This window comes from Populus trichocarpa, chromosome 1 (assembly GCF_000002775.5).
Source record: "Populus trichocarpa isolate Nisqually-1 chromosome 1, P.trichocarpa_v4.1, whole genome shotgun sequence".
In the NCBI taxonomy this organism is placed as follows: Eukaryota; Viridiplantae; Streptophyta; class Magnoliopsida; order Malpighiales; family Salicaceae; genus Populus; species Populus trichocarpa.
Window position 1 is genome coordinate 34,006,057 of NC_037285.2, and position 16,808 is coordinate 34,022,864.

Consider the following 16,808-nt stretch of genomic DNA (forward strand, 5'->3'; position numbering starts at 1 on the left):
TTTACCCCCTCCTCCCAAATGTCCAAATATACTTGTGATGTTTCCTTGTAGATTGATATCAGTGTGGGGTCATCAAGAACAAAAGCTTGTGATTTCCTATTATGCATTTTGGGGGGGAAAGCTATCTCATGTTCATGTCTCTAGTTGAACTTTGGCGTCACAACAATGCTTGCAAAAAGGCCAATCGAACATGAACCTGAAAGGAACTAAGAAAAAGGAACAAAAGCTCTGATATGTGCCAACTCCACACGTGGAGAATAAAAGGCGTCTCATTCACCAAGCTACGGATTGTACTAGTTGTGTACCCGGCATAAGAAATGCCCATGATACGAGAATGAGAGGCGCGAAATGATATATGCCCAATCACAAGTCAACAGTCTATCTTGGTTACGTGCGCCGCACACGCCATAATATCATAAAAAAACACTCTCCAGGTGAATATGCAATCTATAGTAGTCTTATGTCATGTCCTTTCTACAGTGAGCAAATATCCCACAAGACCACAACAATCCCTATCATAGATTCTCAGTGGCTTGTCGTTATCCATTATAACTAGCAAAAGCTAAAAGGAGAATCAAGTCATTGAGCCTACCAATGAAGGCGCAGCATTCACAGCACGATGCAAACCAACACAAAGTTTAAAGCAGCAGTAAATGCATCATTCACAAAACTGACAAAACATAAGCTCTATGATAAGATGGCTTTTTTTTCACTAGCATAATAATTCAAGCAAGTATGAGGATAATTAAAGCCTAAACGATGTTCAAAAAAGAACAAAAAAACAACAAAAAGCTACCGAACCTATTTTGTTTTAATACAAGCATGAAGCATTCCTCCCAGGGCCATTAGCAATAGGGCGATGATAGGCTGTACTATTTTCACAAAACAAAGGTGAAAATCTACAAATGCTAAGTGAAAGAATAAATGACAGGGTTACAGATCAGCAGCTCTTCAAACTCCCAACTCACATGCTCCGAGGAGCATCGCTTCCGGCAGCGGGCTTGCGATTCAAATATCGAATTACAGCATCTTCAACCCTGTTCAATGACCAAATAAGTACAGATGAGTGGATGTTTCTTTTTAATTTTGTCATGTGCAGGCTTTCATAAATTGAATTAGATGCCCAAATTTGTCTCTTTTTGACTAAGCATTAGAATCCTCAAAACATTTCCCCTTGTTAATCTTCATAATTTTGTCTAGGCATCCTCATGATGATATTGCAAATTCTGTGACTAAATAACAAAAACAAGCCCGATCATGTGATCAATTAACAGTTCTTGACATCAGAACTAAAAAGAAAAAAGTGAATAACAATTTGGCAAGTTGCAGGTTAAGCAATTGCATAATAGAACCCATATTTATCATCTTTCAAGTGACATTGTTTTGAGCAGGCAACAACATATTTGATATACATCTACAAGTCAAATTCTAAGATTATTCATCAAGTCAACCGTGGCATTCATATAATGTGTACATGGACAGTGGACCTAAAATAGAATCTACGGATCAAATAGATGAAATGAAAGAGGTTCAAACAAGGAGAGATAGAAAATTAAACTCACCATGGCTGGTTAAAGAAATCTGAGCGGCGCTCTTTCTCGGCATTTCTACTAGCTTCTCCAGCTACCAGCTTCAAATCCTTGCTTTGAGATTCAATGAGAGCATTGACAAATTCGACAGGTGATTGACTAAATCCAAGGAAGAATGCGCGTCTCCGACGATGTTCATGAATTTTCCTTATAGCAGTACATATCGCCTCATCACAAGTATCAATCTCTTTATTCTTCTCAGCATTTGCCAACAAAGCAGACAACTCCCTCTGTATTGGGAATGGCACGTCAACCACCACATCATAGCAGACAGTTCCAGCTGGACTATTCCCCGATAGCTTAATTTTATGCTCCAAATGTATCGGCTGTGGAGGAGATAAATGCTGAGATATCCTCTGTGAAACCATCGTGAACTTCATCTTTGATTCCCCAAATACTTTCTGAAGAGGTGCGTCGCAATTGAAAAATGAAGGGTCCTCAGGGTTCTGCAGTTTCCTAGCCTTCACATAATGCCAAATTGCAGCTATTATTCTAGGACGGGTTTCAACCTCTATACCAAGAACTTCCATCAAAGCTGGAGAGAGCTTAAATTTCTCAGGCACATAATTCATTTCCAATCGTATATTCACAGAGAACTCTTTGTCCCCTTTTCTCTTGACTTCAAAACCCTCGTGAGGTGCAGGTGATCGAGCATGCTCCCATATAATGATATGATTATCAGGATATAGTCTCTGATCCAACTGAATTGACACTCTCTTGAAAAAAGATGAGAACTTTGGGTACAATGGGTTTGATTTCTGGACTGCTCCAGGCTGGTCAGGGTCTACCCCATCTTCCAAGATTCTCCCGATAACTTTAAGAGTCCAAGTCGGAGGGTCAGCATTTGGCTTCTTGGGGATTGTTCTTATCTGATTGGCAAATGTATTGAAGACATAAATTCGAAGGGTTTTCTGAACACAAGGAGGGCTTTTAAGCGCCTCCTGGATGTCGACCTTCTTTCTAGCTAAAGCAGCATCAACACGGGTTTCAAACTCAAGAAGCTGGGTGTACAGAGCAGACTCTGGCAGAATTGCTGCTACTCTATCTTGTAGCTGCTTCTCTGGTAGCTTCTGCTTCTTCCTACGTGCAGCGGAAGAAAGATCCATGGGTTTCAATGGTGAAACCATGCTCGACATGGGAACACCAGGAGGTCTACCCAGAGGTTTCTGAGGGAGCCGTTTTGCACTAGCATTGCCAGGAGTCGAGAATGACGGTGAAGATGAACCCAAATTGCCTATTCCAGCACTCTGATTTTGGTTAAGAGAAACCCCTTGCGCTTGTAATTGCGCTTGGAATTGTGCATGAGCTGCTTGAACTTGAGCAGCGTGAGCTGCTTGTGCCTGAGCATGAGCCTGCTGCGCTTTCAAATGGGCTTGCAAAGTAGCCTGTGCTTGGGACAGCTGGAACTGACCACCCTGAAAGCCAGCACCCATCTGCGCTTGCGCTTGTGGGAATGTTGGGTTCGCGCCCATCGATGGATTGACCATCCCTGAATTACCGAATGGTGACGAAGATTGCCCCAAACTCTTTGGCGGGTTATTATTGTTGTTGTTGTTGTTCATAGACATAGCTAATCACTATATAAATTACCCACTAAATTAGCCTAAAAACAAGCTAAAACTACCAATCCCCAATTAGCTTCGAACACCCAAAGCATCTAAAACTCTGCCATAATTAAAACCTTAAAGAAACAAAAACCCACCAAAAATATGCAAATCTAAACAAATTTCCCCCCTTAGAAATCAAGAATCAAACTTGAATGGAAATAAAGAGCTATAAGCCCTAGAGAAGCCCCAATATTTAGCAGGAACGAACAGCGACTGAGCTTCAAGAGGCAGAAATGAAAAACCCTAATTTCACAAAAGATGTTAATTCAACCCCACTTTAACACAAATCATTTTGTTCTAGATAAGGAAGATAAAGACAGGAAATAAAAATCATGAGTATCTATCTAAAAGGGAACCTTAAAAAAAAACATGAAGAAAAGGTTTTGAGTTTGGATTTGTCAAAAGGAATTCAAATGAAAAAACCAGATGAGATGAAATCTTACAGAAGTGCCGTTAAGGTAAAAGTCTACTGCTTCTGGTTTTTTTTGGTAGTTGTTCTCTTCTGCTTCTTAGTGAGCTAAGGCTAAAGAGTTTGCAAATAGAGGAGAGAGAAGACTGGCTTTCCTTTCCTTTGCTTCGCTTTGTTTCTCTCTCTCTCTTTCTGTATGCCTTTGTTTTCTTTTCCGTACGGAAAAGGGAAAAGAGAGTGAGAGATAGAGTTTAACGTAGAGGACGACTTGTAGTTTAGGGGTGAGCGACGTGTCGTTCTTAGAGAGAGTTGTTTTAGAGAAGGTTCGTGTGAAGGGATAATGGGCTGAACCCCATGAGTATAGAAAGGCCTAAGACTTCCAAGCAAGCTTAGATTACAAGTCCGAAAACCTAAATCCAGCCTACCAATCAGAAAAATTCTAGATGAGAAATGAGGGATTTAAGTTTACATGAAATAAATGGTGAAAATCTTACATTCATTTATGGATTATGGTCATGACGTTGTGTTTTTTATAAAAAAAAAAAAAAAAAAGTTGAAAAGATCACTAAAGAGAAAACTATAATATGTAAAATCAGTTACGAAATAAAAACCAAGATTTGAAAAGACAATACATTTGGTTCGTCTCGTAGTAGGATTTCATTACTATATTTAACTCAATAAAGCCAAATCTTGTAATGTAACGGACCAGCTATAACAACTAGCATTAAAATATTTTTACTAGGTTTATTAGTTATTAATATTACCTAGTGAAATGATCAAAATATTTGTAGAAGCAAAAAAAATTTAAAACTAACGTCAAAAAATATTTTTATATCTTTACAATGATTTTTTCATTATTATAATATTATTTGAAGGGTAATTTGATCAATTCACGGAATTTATAATCCAAATTATAAGATGAAGATAATAAAATATAAATTAAAATAAATTATAAAACTAATTTTTAATTAACATAACATTAAAAACGATGAAATAGTTTTACATTATTTTTTTTCCCACGCAACATCTAGAGAAGGTGAGAGAGTTCAAGGCAGAGGAGCTTGGAAGATATTGGAGGTAATTAAGGAATCTACAATTATAATTAGTTGTGAGATACCGTATAAGTAATGTATTGGAGGGATTCCGAAGCTTCCGAGAGAAGATTAATGGTTAATGATGCTTTGATAAATTTATCAGGACGAGTCATCATGCTCGAGCAACACAAGGCAACCATTGCAATCAATGGGGTCATGGATATCTTTTTAAATATCCGTGATGACAAGAAATAATTATAGGTAAAATACATCTCTTCGTGGAGACATTTCAACTAGTTATTTGAGTGAAAGATGACAAACTTTGCCCTAGCTTTAGTTTACTGTGTCGATTTATGAATTTTTATAGACCTTTTCATTATAATTAGTTCTGAGATATAGTATAAGTAATGTTTCAAATCATTTTGAATACCAAGAAAAGAAATTAATGTTAAAATTTGCTTTTTAAAATGCTTATTTACCCTCTTTTTTATTTCCAGAAATCTTTGATGGAATAAGATAAAAGTAATGATAGTAATATAAAAAATAAAACAAATTGAATTATGTGATTTTTTATGTTGGCGTATATATTCTGTAACCAATCAATTGGTTATACGAGATGTTGACTTTGTTGATATATATATTAATAAAAACTTATTTATCTTTAATATTCATTAAATATTTTACTAATAAATTTAAAGTGAAGATAGAGTCATTAAAACAAAAATGCTTTGCAAATAAAATTATAAAGTTGTTATAATTATAAATTCCTATTACATCAAAGTATTATTTCTAAATTTCATGCTCAATACTCTATTAAGACTAGGGGTGATTATTTTCGGTTCGATTTGGTTTTTATAAAAAAAAATAACCAAAACGAATTTTTTTTCTTAAAAAAAACTGAAACCGAACTGAAACTGGTTCAAACCGACCGGTTTCGGTTTTTTAGGACAAAAACCGGTTCAAACCGGTTTGGCTCAGTTTTTTTCGTTTTGGCTCGGTTTTTCCGGTTTTTTTTTCTGGTTTTTTTCGGTTTGGGTTCGGTTTGGTTTTTTCGGTTTCAGGCTTATAAAACCAAAACCGAACCGAACCGGTCGGTGTTTTTTTAATTTTAATCGGTTCTTTTTTCACGGTTTGGTTTTTTTGATTATTTTTTATTTTTTTTTCAGTTTTCTCGGTTTAATCGGTTTTTTGTTTTTTTTTTCTCACCCCTAATTAAGACTGGACATTACTTAGAGTTGTTGACATTGATATATATTATGTTCTTTTATTTATGGAAGGAAATAGTTGTTCTTATAAATTGAGAAATGAAGGACACTTAGAACTAATATGTAAGTGCTTATCAGATGACACATGATAGTTATGTAAGTGATCTTTAGACTTGAGATCACTAAGTTAGCTTACATAAAGAGTGTTATGTTTTTATCCTGCTACACGTTGTCCTAATCAAGGGTAACAAATGGACAAATATTGGGTATAATATGAATTATATAAAGATATTTAAGTAATTAAGAGAAGATTCATCATCTTAAGTAAATTAAAGAAAATATTTTATTTGTTCTCAAATAATATTGATTGTAAATCTCTGCGCAAGGTGGAATGAGATTTGAAAAGAGTTTCAAGTCTTATTCAAATAATCAATGACCATGGTATTAAGAACAAACATAATTTAATATAGTAGACACACTCTATGCTATAATGTCTAAATGGAACATTGTTGATGAAGGGATAATAATTACATTAATATACTAGTCACTAAAAGATTAAGTTAAATCACTTATGACTTTCTTAATATTTAAGAGATCATGACATGTTGCTAGACATTGCACTTGATCTTCAAATATAAGTTAATCAATTGTTGAATTGATAATAAATGAATTTATTTAAATTTAATCCTATTTATTTAGGATTGTGATTTATATATGGGACAACTTATTAGGGAACCTAATGGGTCAAAAACATAAGAACCATTAATCATAAATTAAAATGGGATGATTAATCAATTATGACTTGATTGTAAATAAATTTTATAAATTAAGGACAAAAATGTAATTAATAGAGGGATTACAATTCTAAACTTAGAAACAATTAAGGGAGGGCTTGATTGAAAAACTTCTAAAATTAGCTTAAAATAATAAATATGATGTTATTTAAAGGGAAAATTGATACTTTACTATTTATAGAATTTTTATATTTCTTTGTAAATAGAATGCTATGCTTCTTATTTTCTATGATGAAAAAGGTGAGTAAAGTATAATACTTCAAAATCTAAAATACAAAAGAAAATAGCTAGCACTCTATGACATTACAATCTCTCATTCTTAAAAGGATTTAGGAGATTTCTCACTAATAGTTCATGTGATTTATCGTTAGAGACCGAACAATTGAACGGTTTGTGGTTTGCAACAACCTAACCTTGAAGCAAACATTCAAAGTCGAAAAGAAAATCTGATCTTCAAATTTTTAAATTTATCATTTCCGATGCATCTATGTGTTTCAGGAAACCCAACATTTTAAACATGTAAACTTAACTTATTTATTAATTGAATTCAAATTAAACAATATAATTGAATATAGAATTGATTCTAATGAGCCTGTTAAAGTTTAAACCTTGGAAATCAAAGAAGTGAGCAAAATCTCTTTAATCACTAGGTAAATCCTTTGGATTTATAGCTAATCTTCAATGCTATATAATACATCCACTTTTATTGGACAATAGTTATTAGAGTAGAATTTCTTATCATTTTGAGAAAATAGAGAGTTTTTATATATTAGTTATAGGTATTTTAAAATTCTTTAACAATGTATTTTTTTTCAAGAAAATCATTTTATTTGTTTTTAGATACACTTAAAAAACAATCCTTAACAAAGTTATATTTATGTCAAAAAAATAAACATAAAATAAACATTTCCAAACAAATAAATTAAACATTTTTTCCATTATATTACGATATTTAAGGGTTGAAATAAAAAATAATAATAATGTAAGGGTGTCAATCAAAATATTCTATAATTTCAGACAGTGTTTGTAGCATGACTGTTGCATGTGTTTAGTACGCTTAACAGGACATGATTAATAAGACCAAACAAGTTGTTTAATGTTTGATGCACCACATTAGATAAAACAAAGACAAGGATCTGTTCTATCTGAAATGGTTACAAAAAATATTATTTTTCAAGATTATTCATTATCTACTTATCACTCATTTATTTTTTTTATTTGGTGGGACTAAAGCTTGACCAAGTTTACTTATATTTTACTAAAATGAAATTTGGCAAAAGTGGGCAGTGGCACTGAAAACCTCTGATCCTGGTCCTGGTCCTGGTTGATGCGTTTTGCATTTACAAACTCACTTGATGCATTTTGAATTTACAAAGTTGAAGTTTGCCTGCTGTCAAGTAATGAGGTGCTTGATTTTGTCTTGTTTTGAAACCTGATGAAAAAAAGCAGGGGCTTGTTGCCTTGTGAACAAGTCTCGTAAACTTCAGGGAATAGGATACATCAAAATTTAACGAACACAAAATGTAGATGAAAAGAAATATCCCTTTTCATTTTATGCTATTTAGCAGTTTTTAGTGTTGTATTTGTATATACCATGTAAGATGGATCTATTTGCCCCCGAAAGTCATGGGAAAGTCAGTTCAGTTGTCTTAGGGTTGCCTTGAAAGGAAATGGCAATAAGATGACTACTATAAACGGATCCTGATATTACAAAGATTTTTATCATTGTATAAAGTTGAAATTTGAATGTTATGAAGTAATGGGGTGCTTAATTTTGTGTTCCATTGATGTTAAAACCTGATAAAAATGTAGGGGCTTGTTGCCTATGTGAACAAGTCTCTCGTGAATGCCAGGGGAACTAATTGCATTGTTCTTGGGTGAGTCTTTAAAGGCAGTGCCAATGACTAAAGGTTCAGTGAATGATGCTACATGGCAATCTTGCTATTGTTTTGTTTGCACATGCTATGTGAGAGGGGCTTGCTTTTTGTAGGAATTTATATGGTTGGATCTGTGTAACTATAGATTGCAAAAGGTTGGATATCCTATTCTTAGTGATTCTATGTATATACTTGAAAGTACTGTGGAAAATCACATTTGTTTCTGTTTTTTTTTAAGATTAATTGTGTGGTTTACTATGATATGTCGATCCGATGGCACTTGACTTGAATTTTTTCAATGGGTTATTTACAGTTGCATTTGTCTTGGTGATTCTCAAAACAAGAGAGACTGCCTGTGCATTCAGGAAATCTAAGGCTAAAAGGTATTTGGAAGATGTCCTGGCCTACATACAAGCCCCTCCCTTCATGCAAATCTGTGGTGGTGTTGGCCGAACTGCTCAAGCAAAGAATCAGCATTCAAATGGCCTCTTAAATCTGCCAGATTTATCCTTGATTTGCTTTTACTTGGTTACTCTTAAGTATGATCTTCAATTCATAACGATGTGCAGTCCTTGTTGATCGACCTACGTGCCGTGAAGGGTCTGGATATGGATTCTATGTGCATATCTCATATTTGAGCATAGAAACAGAGGCAACTAGCCCACAGTGCTTTTGGCAGAATTAACTGTAAGTTTGATCTTTCTTTTCCTTTTCCTTTCTCCTCTCCAAGCTACAGCCCAGTGCATTTTCCTAACAGCATGTTATTGTTCCTTCTGCAGCATATTTGTCATAGCAAGTCCGTATTGAGTTCGATTTTGTCCAAAAAGGGAGGACCAATCAAGGAGGAGGTAACTTGCTAAACCATTGGTGGCATCTTAAAGCAGTGTCAATCAAGTTTCAGATGATTGCAAGCACAACATTTATTCAATGGATACACAACAGGAAGGAGATTCTTTGTAATTTAGAATAGCATTTTGAATTTATATAGCAAAGAGGCTTCAAGAGAAATCAAGTCAAGTTTCTACACCGCATTTGAACTCAGATGTGGACTTTGTATGATCCACAATATATGGTAATGGATTTTTTTGCGTAATTAAACTCTATGGGAATATTGAACCACAATCTAAGTGTACAACATAAAAGACTGCTTGAAGTTCTTGTTGACATCTGGGTGCCTTTGAAACATTACACTCATACACTGGAAAAAAGAACAGAAGATGCAAAGGATGGTCTCAATTTTACTTCACGTGCTATGTGGACCTCAGAAAAGCAACGACTTGCTTCGCGGTGACGGATCCTGTTAATGCAGCTGAAGGTTGTACTCCCAGATTATGCTAAACGACTGAAATTTGCTTTATAAGATCCCTTATATGATTTTTCCCTCAACATCTTTGTTTATGGAAATTACAAATTGGGGTAGAGATATTGTGGTATAATTTGTTGGATTTGCAGCCTGAAACTCAGCTGGCGTCGAGAAAAATCAAGATAGCACAAGCTATATAATATGATATATTACATCTCAATATTGACATAAAATATATGTGTGTGTGTGTGTATTATTTATCATTTTATCATTTAATATGCATATATATACTTCAAATATATATATTAACTATTTTATTTTTTATTGAATAATAAATAATAGTAAATAATGGATACCCAAAACCCTCTAGATAATTTATAAGAATCTAAATTTTTTCCTCAATAAATAATGAATGAATAGAGTAGAGGAACAGATATAAAAAAATCCAAGCCGTGCCATTTCCATCCCTACCTGGAAGCAAATTTGTCTTGATTTCATTTTGTTCATCTCACTTCTCAGAAGCTTTTCTTCCTGCAAGACATGTATTTGCATCAAGAACCCTATTGTGGGGGGATGCGTTTACGAAACTTGAAATGCATATCATCTCATGGTGGTAGATCATCTGTCAGTATCTTCTATCACGTAAAATCTAATGCAGAAAAAGTTGAAAAGACAAAACAATATAGTTGCTCTTAGAAATGATGGTTGACTGTATCTAGGGTTATATCAGCAGTCAGCAACTACGAAGCAATCTTTATTGCTGATTTTGAAGAATTTATGTTCACTTTGCATTCCTGCAGCAACTTTGCAAGAACCTTCAAAGCTATCCAGGCTACATTCTCGTGGTTAGTGGAAAATTCATTTTCACGAATTAACTGTGGAGTCGAACCAGCAGAGTGCTCCAAATTAAGAATCAGTGACGGCAGTGGAATATGACAATTCTCCATGGGATTTGCTTGGGCGACAACTCAGCTTATTTGGGCGTGGCATTGCTTTATACGCTCCCCACTTCTTTTCTTCTTTTCTGGACAATTTTGGTGACAATACCCTATTGGAACGTGATAAACTGCACTTCATGATGGTAATAAAAAGCAAGTAGATGGAACAGGAAAAAGGAATAATAAAAATGTTTTGACAAACAGAGTTAAGAGTATCAAATATCCCAATTCAGTAACAGGCAATGCTCCTTTGCTGTACCGATCTTTCAAGAGTTCCAACAAATCTAACCTAGACTCGTTGGTATCAAGGTCATAATTATTGCCATATGTTCCTTGATCTGAATATGACATCAAACAAAATGACAAGCTGTGTTATCAGAAGATAACATCAATGCCAGAACACAGTTCAACATGCCAAGATCCGAAGTCATTGAGAATAAAAGTACATACAAGACACTCGACCGCTATAATTCAGCTAGGTTTCTTAAATACCCACATCCACCACACAATCTGGAGAGATACCTAACGAAATACCTGAGGATGTATTGAAAATATATATTGAAGCATCTAGTGTGCCAAATCCTAATTTCAAATGTAGCTATTATTCGATACTCATATAACAACTCTATAGAGTTACTGCCTAGGAGTGTCAAAATTCAAGCTACCATAACAGAGCAGTTCAATATAAAGTTACTCAGCCTGTTTTTGCCACACTCAAGAGGCCTCCATTGCAATTCTTCAGCTTCAGAATCAGGTCTGCAGGTGTATATAGCCATGCCATCCCCGGAATAAGAAACTGTGGATGTAGATGCACCTATTACAAGTAGTTCATTGCCCAGAGACTTGAAGGCTACACCCCATCCTTTGTTAGAATCTGCTCTTACCGGCACTGCTCCTAATTTCTTCCATGTTCTGCTCCTTTTCAAGTATACCTTCAACTGGTTTGATGAAGGCTCAAGGGCGTAAAGCTCATTGTTCACAACAGCAATGAGGGGTGGAGATTGGAAAGTAGCGATTGGTGTATCCTCCAACATGTCTGGGATCAGGTCCCATGCCTTTTTATCCTCATCATAGGCTTCAGCACAAGTCAGAACATTTCCCTCCTCGTTCCGTCCTCCAATCACATAAAATTTGTTATCCATGAAACAACCAGAGCAAAGCTTTCTTCTTTGCCGCATCCTTGGAAGGTCTTCCCATGATTTAGTATCTGGATTATATTTCTCTGCAGAATTTAGAACATCAACACCAGTGCCGGTCACTCCACCAGCTACAAAAGCAAAGGCACCACAGGATGCAGACGCAAACAAACACCTAGGATTGATCATGGAAGGACCCTTATTCCAGCTGTTTGTTTCCAATTCATATCTCCAAACAACAACCCCCTCTATCTCCCTGCCTGAAATAATCAGATGGGTCCCTGCACAAAGGGATTCCTTATCTCCAAAAGAGAAACAACAGTCTGCTGGTAGATCTGGAAGTTTCCTGCGAGAACAGAATTGTCTATCAAATGCCCACCAACTTTTGTCCCCGGTTGCAAAAATAAAAACAGATGATTCTCTAACACCAATTTCCCTCCTAATCTTAAAGAGCTCACCACTCTTTACAAGAGAGAGTATCCGCTTGTTCACGTTTGGAAACTTCCAGTACTCTGATCTTGGAACTCTTGCCAAAATCAGATTCTCTAACTCATCACTTAGTTGGGGAGCATAGGAGTAATCTGTATCCTGAGGTTTTACATTTGACGAATCACCAACTCTACCATTGCTGCAAAAGAAATTATAACACCCCGATCCTCCTCTACTAATTTCACAAACACCAATCTTTTTCATCGGGGGGCTATTAGAAGCAATCCAAGAGCTATTGCCAGAGTCCTCTGCCAGCATCCTTTTCTTACTAGGATCAGGATCATTTCTGCTCACATCCCCTCTTCCATCTTCACTCCCCAACTCTTTTCCTTTGGACATGGATCAAAGACCTTTTCAAAGCCTGAAATTCTCTGTCATCGAAAGAACAGAACAAATAAAAAAATGCCAGATTATCATCAACAATCAAAATACCAATATGCAGAATTCATAATATTTGAAAAACATAAAGCAAACAATTTTGTTTTCAACAGCTAAACAGATGAGTGAATATGGATACACCTTGCTAAAAAACTAATCCCCTGAGAGTCAGAACCCACCAACAAATATTTTCATACTATAGGAAATGATTAGATATACGTTAAAGATCTAGAAGCAGCAGTTTCTACCCAGATGATAAATTAAATCAATTAACCATTTGGGAGACACGAAACTAATCAAAACTAACAAAAAGAAAATCTCCGGACCCAAGAGATTAAAGAGGATATGAACCCCGAAACATGGCTTGGATTTAGATTCCAAAAATGGGTTAACGAGAAAACCAACTACATAGACAAAGCAAACCCAGATGAAAACTTAGCAGCTCTATGCCATGAATCAAACTTGATCAAGATTCCATTAATGAATTAATAAGAACATGATTCAAATCCAAGCAAGAAACAGTGTACATATCCACCAACCTCAAACGATATATTGAAGTTCGAAATCAAAGAACACTTCTGTATCACCAGTTGATCAAAACAACAGAGTGAATCAACCCCAACAACAAAAAAACAATTTAACAAGATGAGAGCTTTAACCAAATTAGCCAAAAGGAAGGAGAAAGTACAGTGACATGGATTAGATTGGTAAGTAATCCAAAAGTCAAAAGAACACAAAATGGATACACACCCAACAAAGCAAGGCCAAAAAAGTACCAAGAAATGTTCTTCAGACAAAACATATATACACACAAACAGAGAGAGGGAGGCGTACCAGTTAAGGTAATTCCCAGTCAAGTCAAGTCAAAGGAAGTGAAGTAAATGAAGGGACGGTTATAAAGAGAGATAGAGAAAAGAAATCATCAAAGAAACGAGGGTTTTAAGGGTTAGAATTAAGAGAAAAAAGATGAGAGAAAATATTTAAAAATCAAGAAGGGAAGAGAGAGGAAGAGCACAAGGAGGAGATAGAGAGAGGTTTATAATAAGTGTATGGATGATGGTGAAAGAGTTCAATTTGAAGACAACCCATTTGTTAGAGAGGATTTCTTTTCTTTTCTTTTTTTCTATAAAAAATGCTTAATTAATTTAGCTTGAGTTATTGTTTGTGGGATCATAATACAATTAATTTAATTATTCATTTTCAGTTGTTCTTGGCTGTTACTGCCATCATCACCTCCAACAACACAACAAAGCATTAACTATCTATCCTTTTTCTTTTTCTTTTTCTTTTTGTATGGTAATTTATAATTTCCTTTTCAAGAATAGAGGATTCATTATGCAATATTGTTTTTCTTTTTTTATTTGATTTGATAGATTCAAAGTAAATTTATTTCTCCAATCGTTTAAATTTTTAAAAATTCATTTAAGAATTTGTTTTCCAACTATCAATAATTTGAAAAATGATTCATAGAGTTTAAATCCAAAACCGAAAATTCATGGATTAATTATTCTTAAACAAGTTATGAAATAAGTGTTGATTATAAACATTCACCAAGTGTAGGCTCACAATATTTATAAAAACAAAAAAAATAAACATTTTAATTATTCTAAAAATAATATTTTACACGCGAGGAAAAAGAATTAAGAAAAGCTTGGTCTAGTATATGAATGATCTCGTAAACAATTGATTATGTTAAGAAAGTATATTCTTTCATGGTTTGATCAATTGATTATGTTAAGAAAGTATATCCTTTCATGGTTTGATCAATCAACTTCCTTGCATGTTTGAAATTCCATCCAATGGTTTGAAGCACATGTGGGTCAAAACGATGAACATGTCTTAATCCCTTAATCCTAGTCCTTGAAATTTTGATTTTTGGTTATTAAATGAATTTAATATATATATATAATTGGTTTTAAGGCCAAGAACACTTGAAAGATTCGGTAAAACATGGTTTTTCTCATCTCTTTCTTGTGTTGTGTAAAGCAAGAAAAAAACGATATGTTGAGGAGAACCATAATGAGATGTTTTTTGTTTGATTAGGAAAGTGTCAAAAGTCCATTTTGATGGGTGAGCTTATAGCTAGCGTGGAAGAAATCAAGGCTTTTGAAAACGATTTTATGCTGTTTCGTTGAGTCCGGTGTCATGGGCATAATTATCACATCCCATCTAAGTTTTGGTTAGGGATTGGATGATTAAACGTAAATCTATTTTAAAATAATTCATTTTAAAAAATAAAAATAAAAATCACTTTGAATCAAAATAATAAAAGGTATATTTGAAGTTGTTACATTTTATCCAAATTTAATCAAGTAAATTAAATAACATGTGATTGAATCAATTTTAAGGTACTGTTTAGGAACGCGATGCAAATTGTGTTCCACAAAAATTCAATTTTTTTTTCATGTTTCGGATCGTTTTGATGTGCTGATCTCAAAAATAATTTTTAAAAAATAAAAAAAACATCATTTTGATGCATTTCAGCACGAAAAGTACTTTAAAAAACAACCACAACCACACTCCCAAATAAAATCTTAAACAAGTCAAAAGCAAATCTAATCCAATTTAAACTTCAACTTCAAATCAAGGGATCACAAAATTTATCCATAGAGCTAGAACAAATTTGATAACTATGATGGTGAGTAGTTACTAATTTGGATTCTAATTTTTAATTTTTCTATGTTATTGATATAGGTAAATATTTTTATATATTTACAAAAAATTAAATTAAGAATTTTGAAATCACCTTCATTGATGTAATTTTCATCTAATGAGAATTAGCTTGTCTTTTTGTAAGCAATATAGGGTATGAATTCATATTTTCTTTTTGTAGTTTTTTTGTCGGTAAACTAAATTCGTTTATGCAGCTTACCTTAATTTCTGTAATTTTCTTTCAGAGAATTAACTTGTCTTTTTGTAAGCAATATAGGGTGTGAATTCACATTTATTTTTTTCTAGTCTTTTTTGTCGCAGAGTGAATTCATTTATGCACTTCAATTCCTTTTTTAAAGTGTTTTTTAAATTATTTTTATATGAAAATGCATTAAATTAATACACGATGAAATGTTTTTCACATTTTTAGTTTTCAAACTGATATTTTTAGGTATTATTAATAGTTTTGATGTTCTAATATAAAAAAATTATAAAAAACTTATTTTAATATATTTTTAATTAAAAAAATATTATGGTAAGAGCACCCTACACGATTACACTAATTTAGACCGTATTTTGGGATGCAGAGAGGAACAAAACTATTGTTTCTAAAAGAAAAGGTTGTGTCGACTAATTTGAACCTCTTCTTTTATCAGATCTTGTAAGATGAGCTTTGCGGAAGCAATTCGAATCACGTTGTTGTATAATTTTGACCTAAACAAATCCTTTGATTTTGTAGTGGAAACGATGCTAGAAATTAAAAACTTTTTCATGTAGCACTTGCACTTAGTTTTAGTTAATCAAATTACTTATTTGTCAGTGTTTCGAGAAGACTGGTAATCATAATTAAAGAGATACGTGTGGTTGTGGTTATTTTTTAAAATATTTTTTTATTTAAAAATGTATTAAAATAATATATTTTTTATTTTTTTTAAAATTATTTTTGACATCAGTACATTAAAATAATCTGAAAACACCAAAAAATATTAATTTAAAAAAAAAATTATATTTTTTTTAAAACACTTTTAAAACATGAAAATAAACGGGCTGAGTGAACCATTCTTAATGTTCTCATGTGTAATGCCACGCATATAAAGGAAACATAAAAAAAAAAAGAATGGTCAAATATTTATTAAAAAAAACGAGATCATTTGAATGAAAAAAAATTAAAAAAAACAAGCTGAAAATAGGGTTTTATTCTAGATAAACTTGAATTTTTTCCAAAACAAGTTATGTTTTGTATTGTAATCGATGAAGTTGGGATGAGCCTCGTGAAGAGTATTTTTTTAGCTAATTTTTTATTCAGATATTGTTATATTTTTATTTTTATCTATTTAAGTTATTAGTTTTTTTATTTAATTATATATTGTCAATTCAATATATTAAACGTGTATATA

At 33.5% G+C, this 16,808-nt stretch overlaps 2 protein-coding genes and 2 non-coding genes across 6 annotated transcripts; 2 read left to right on the forward strand and 2 right to left on the reverse strand.

The window, feature by feature from the left end:
* Nucleotides 1-688: 688 nt before the first annotated feature.
* LOC7495776 (SWI/SNF complex component SNF12 homolog) lies at nucleotides 689-3,830 on the reverse strand. 2 transcript variants are annotated; one of them, XM_024587720.2, is made up of 3 exons: nucleotides 3,640-3,830; nucleotides 1,563-3,439; nucleotides 689-1,037 (listed from the first exon to the last, which is right to left on the reverse strand). In XM_024587720.2, exons 2-3 carry the CDS (start codon nucleotides 3,155-3,157, stop codon nucleotides 965-967), a joined length of 1,668 nt encoding a protein of 555 aa, XP_024443488.1. In that variant the 5' UTR covers nucleotides 3,158-3,439; nucleotides 3,640-3,830; the 3' UTR covers nucleotides 689-964. The 2 variants fall into 2 exon arrangements, with proteins under 2 accessions (XP_024443488.1, XP_002298619.1); XM_002298583.3 differs by having other exon boundaries at nucleotides 1,563-3,830.
* Nucleotides 3,831-8,077: 4,247 nt separating this feature from the next.
* On the forward strand, nucleotides 8,078-8,147 carry LOC112326360 (small nucleolar RNA snoR74). Its single transcript, XR_002979996.1, has one exon. It is a non-coding gene; the product is annotated as a small nucleolar RNA snoR74 (small nucleolar RNA).
* Nucleotides 8,148-8,440: 293 nt separating this feature from the next.
* Nucleotides 8,441-8,571, forward strand: LOC112326359 (small nucleolar RNA snoR74). The gene has a single exon (XR_002979995.1). It is a non-coding gene; the product is annotated as a small nucleolar RNA snoR74 (small nucleolar RNA).
* A 2,365-nt stretch (nucleotides 8,572-10,936) lies between these two features.
* LOC7456228 (F-box/kelch-repeat protein At3g27150) lies at nucleotides 10,937-13,875 on the reverse strand. Of its 2 annotated transcripts, none has more exons than XM_024585217.2 (2): nucleotides 13,594-13,875; nucleotides 10,937-12,752 (listed from the first exon to the last, which is right to left on the reverse strand). In XM_024585217.2, the coding sequence occupies exon 2, from the start codon at nucleotides 12,718-12,720 to the stop codon at nucleotides 11,413-11,415; it is 1,308 nt and encodes a 435-aa protein (XP_024440985.2). In that variant the 5' UTR covers nucleotides 12,721-12,752; nucleotides 13,594-13,875; the 3' UTR covers nucleotides 10,937-11,412. The 2 variants fall into 2 exon arrangements, with proteins under 2 accessions (XP_024440985.2, XP_002298618.4); XM_002298582.4 differs by lacking the exon at nucleotides 13,594-13,875 and adding an exon at nucleotides 13,299-13,573.
* Between the last annotated feature and the right edge of the window lie 2,933 nt (nucleotides 13,876-16,808).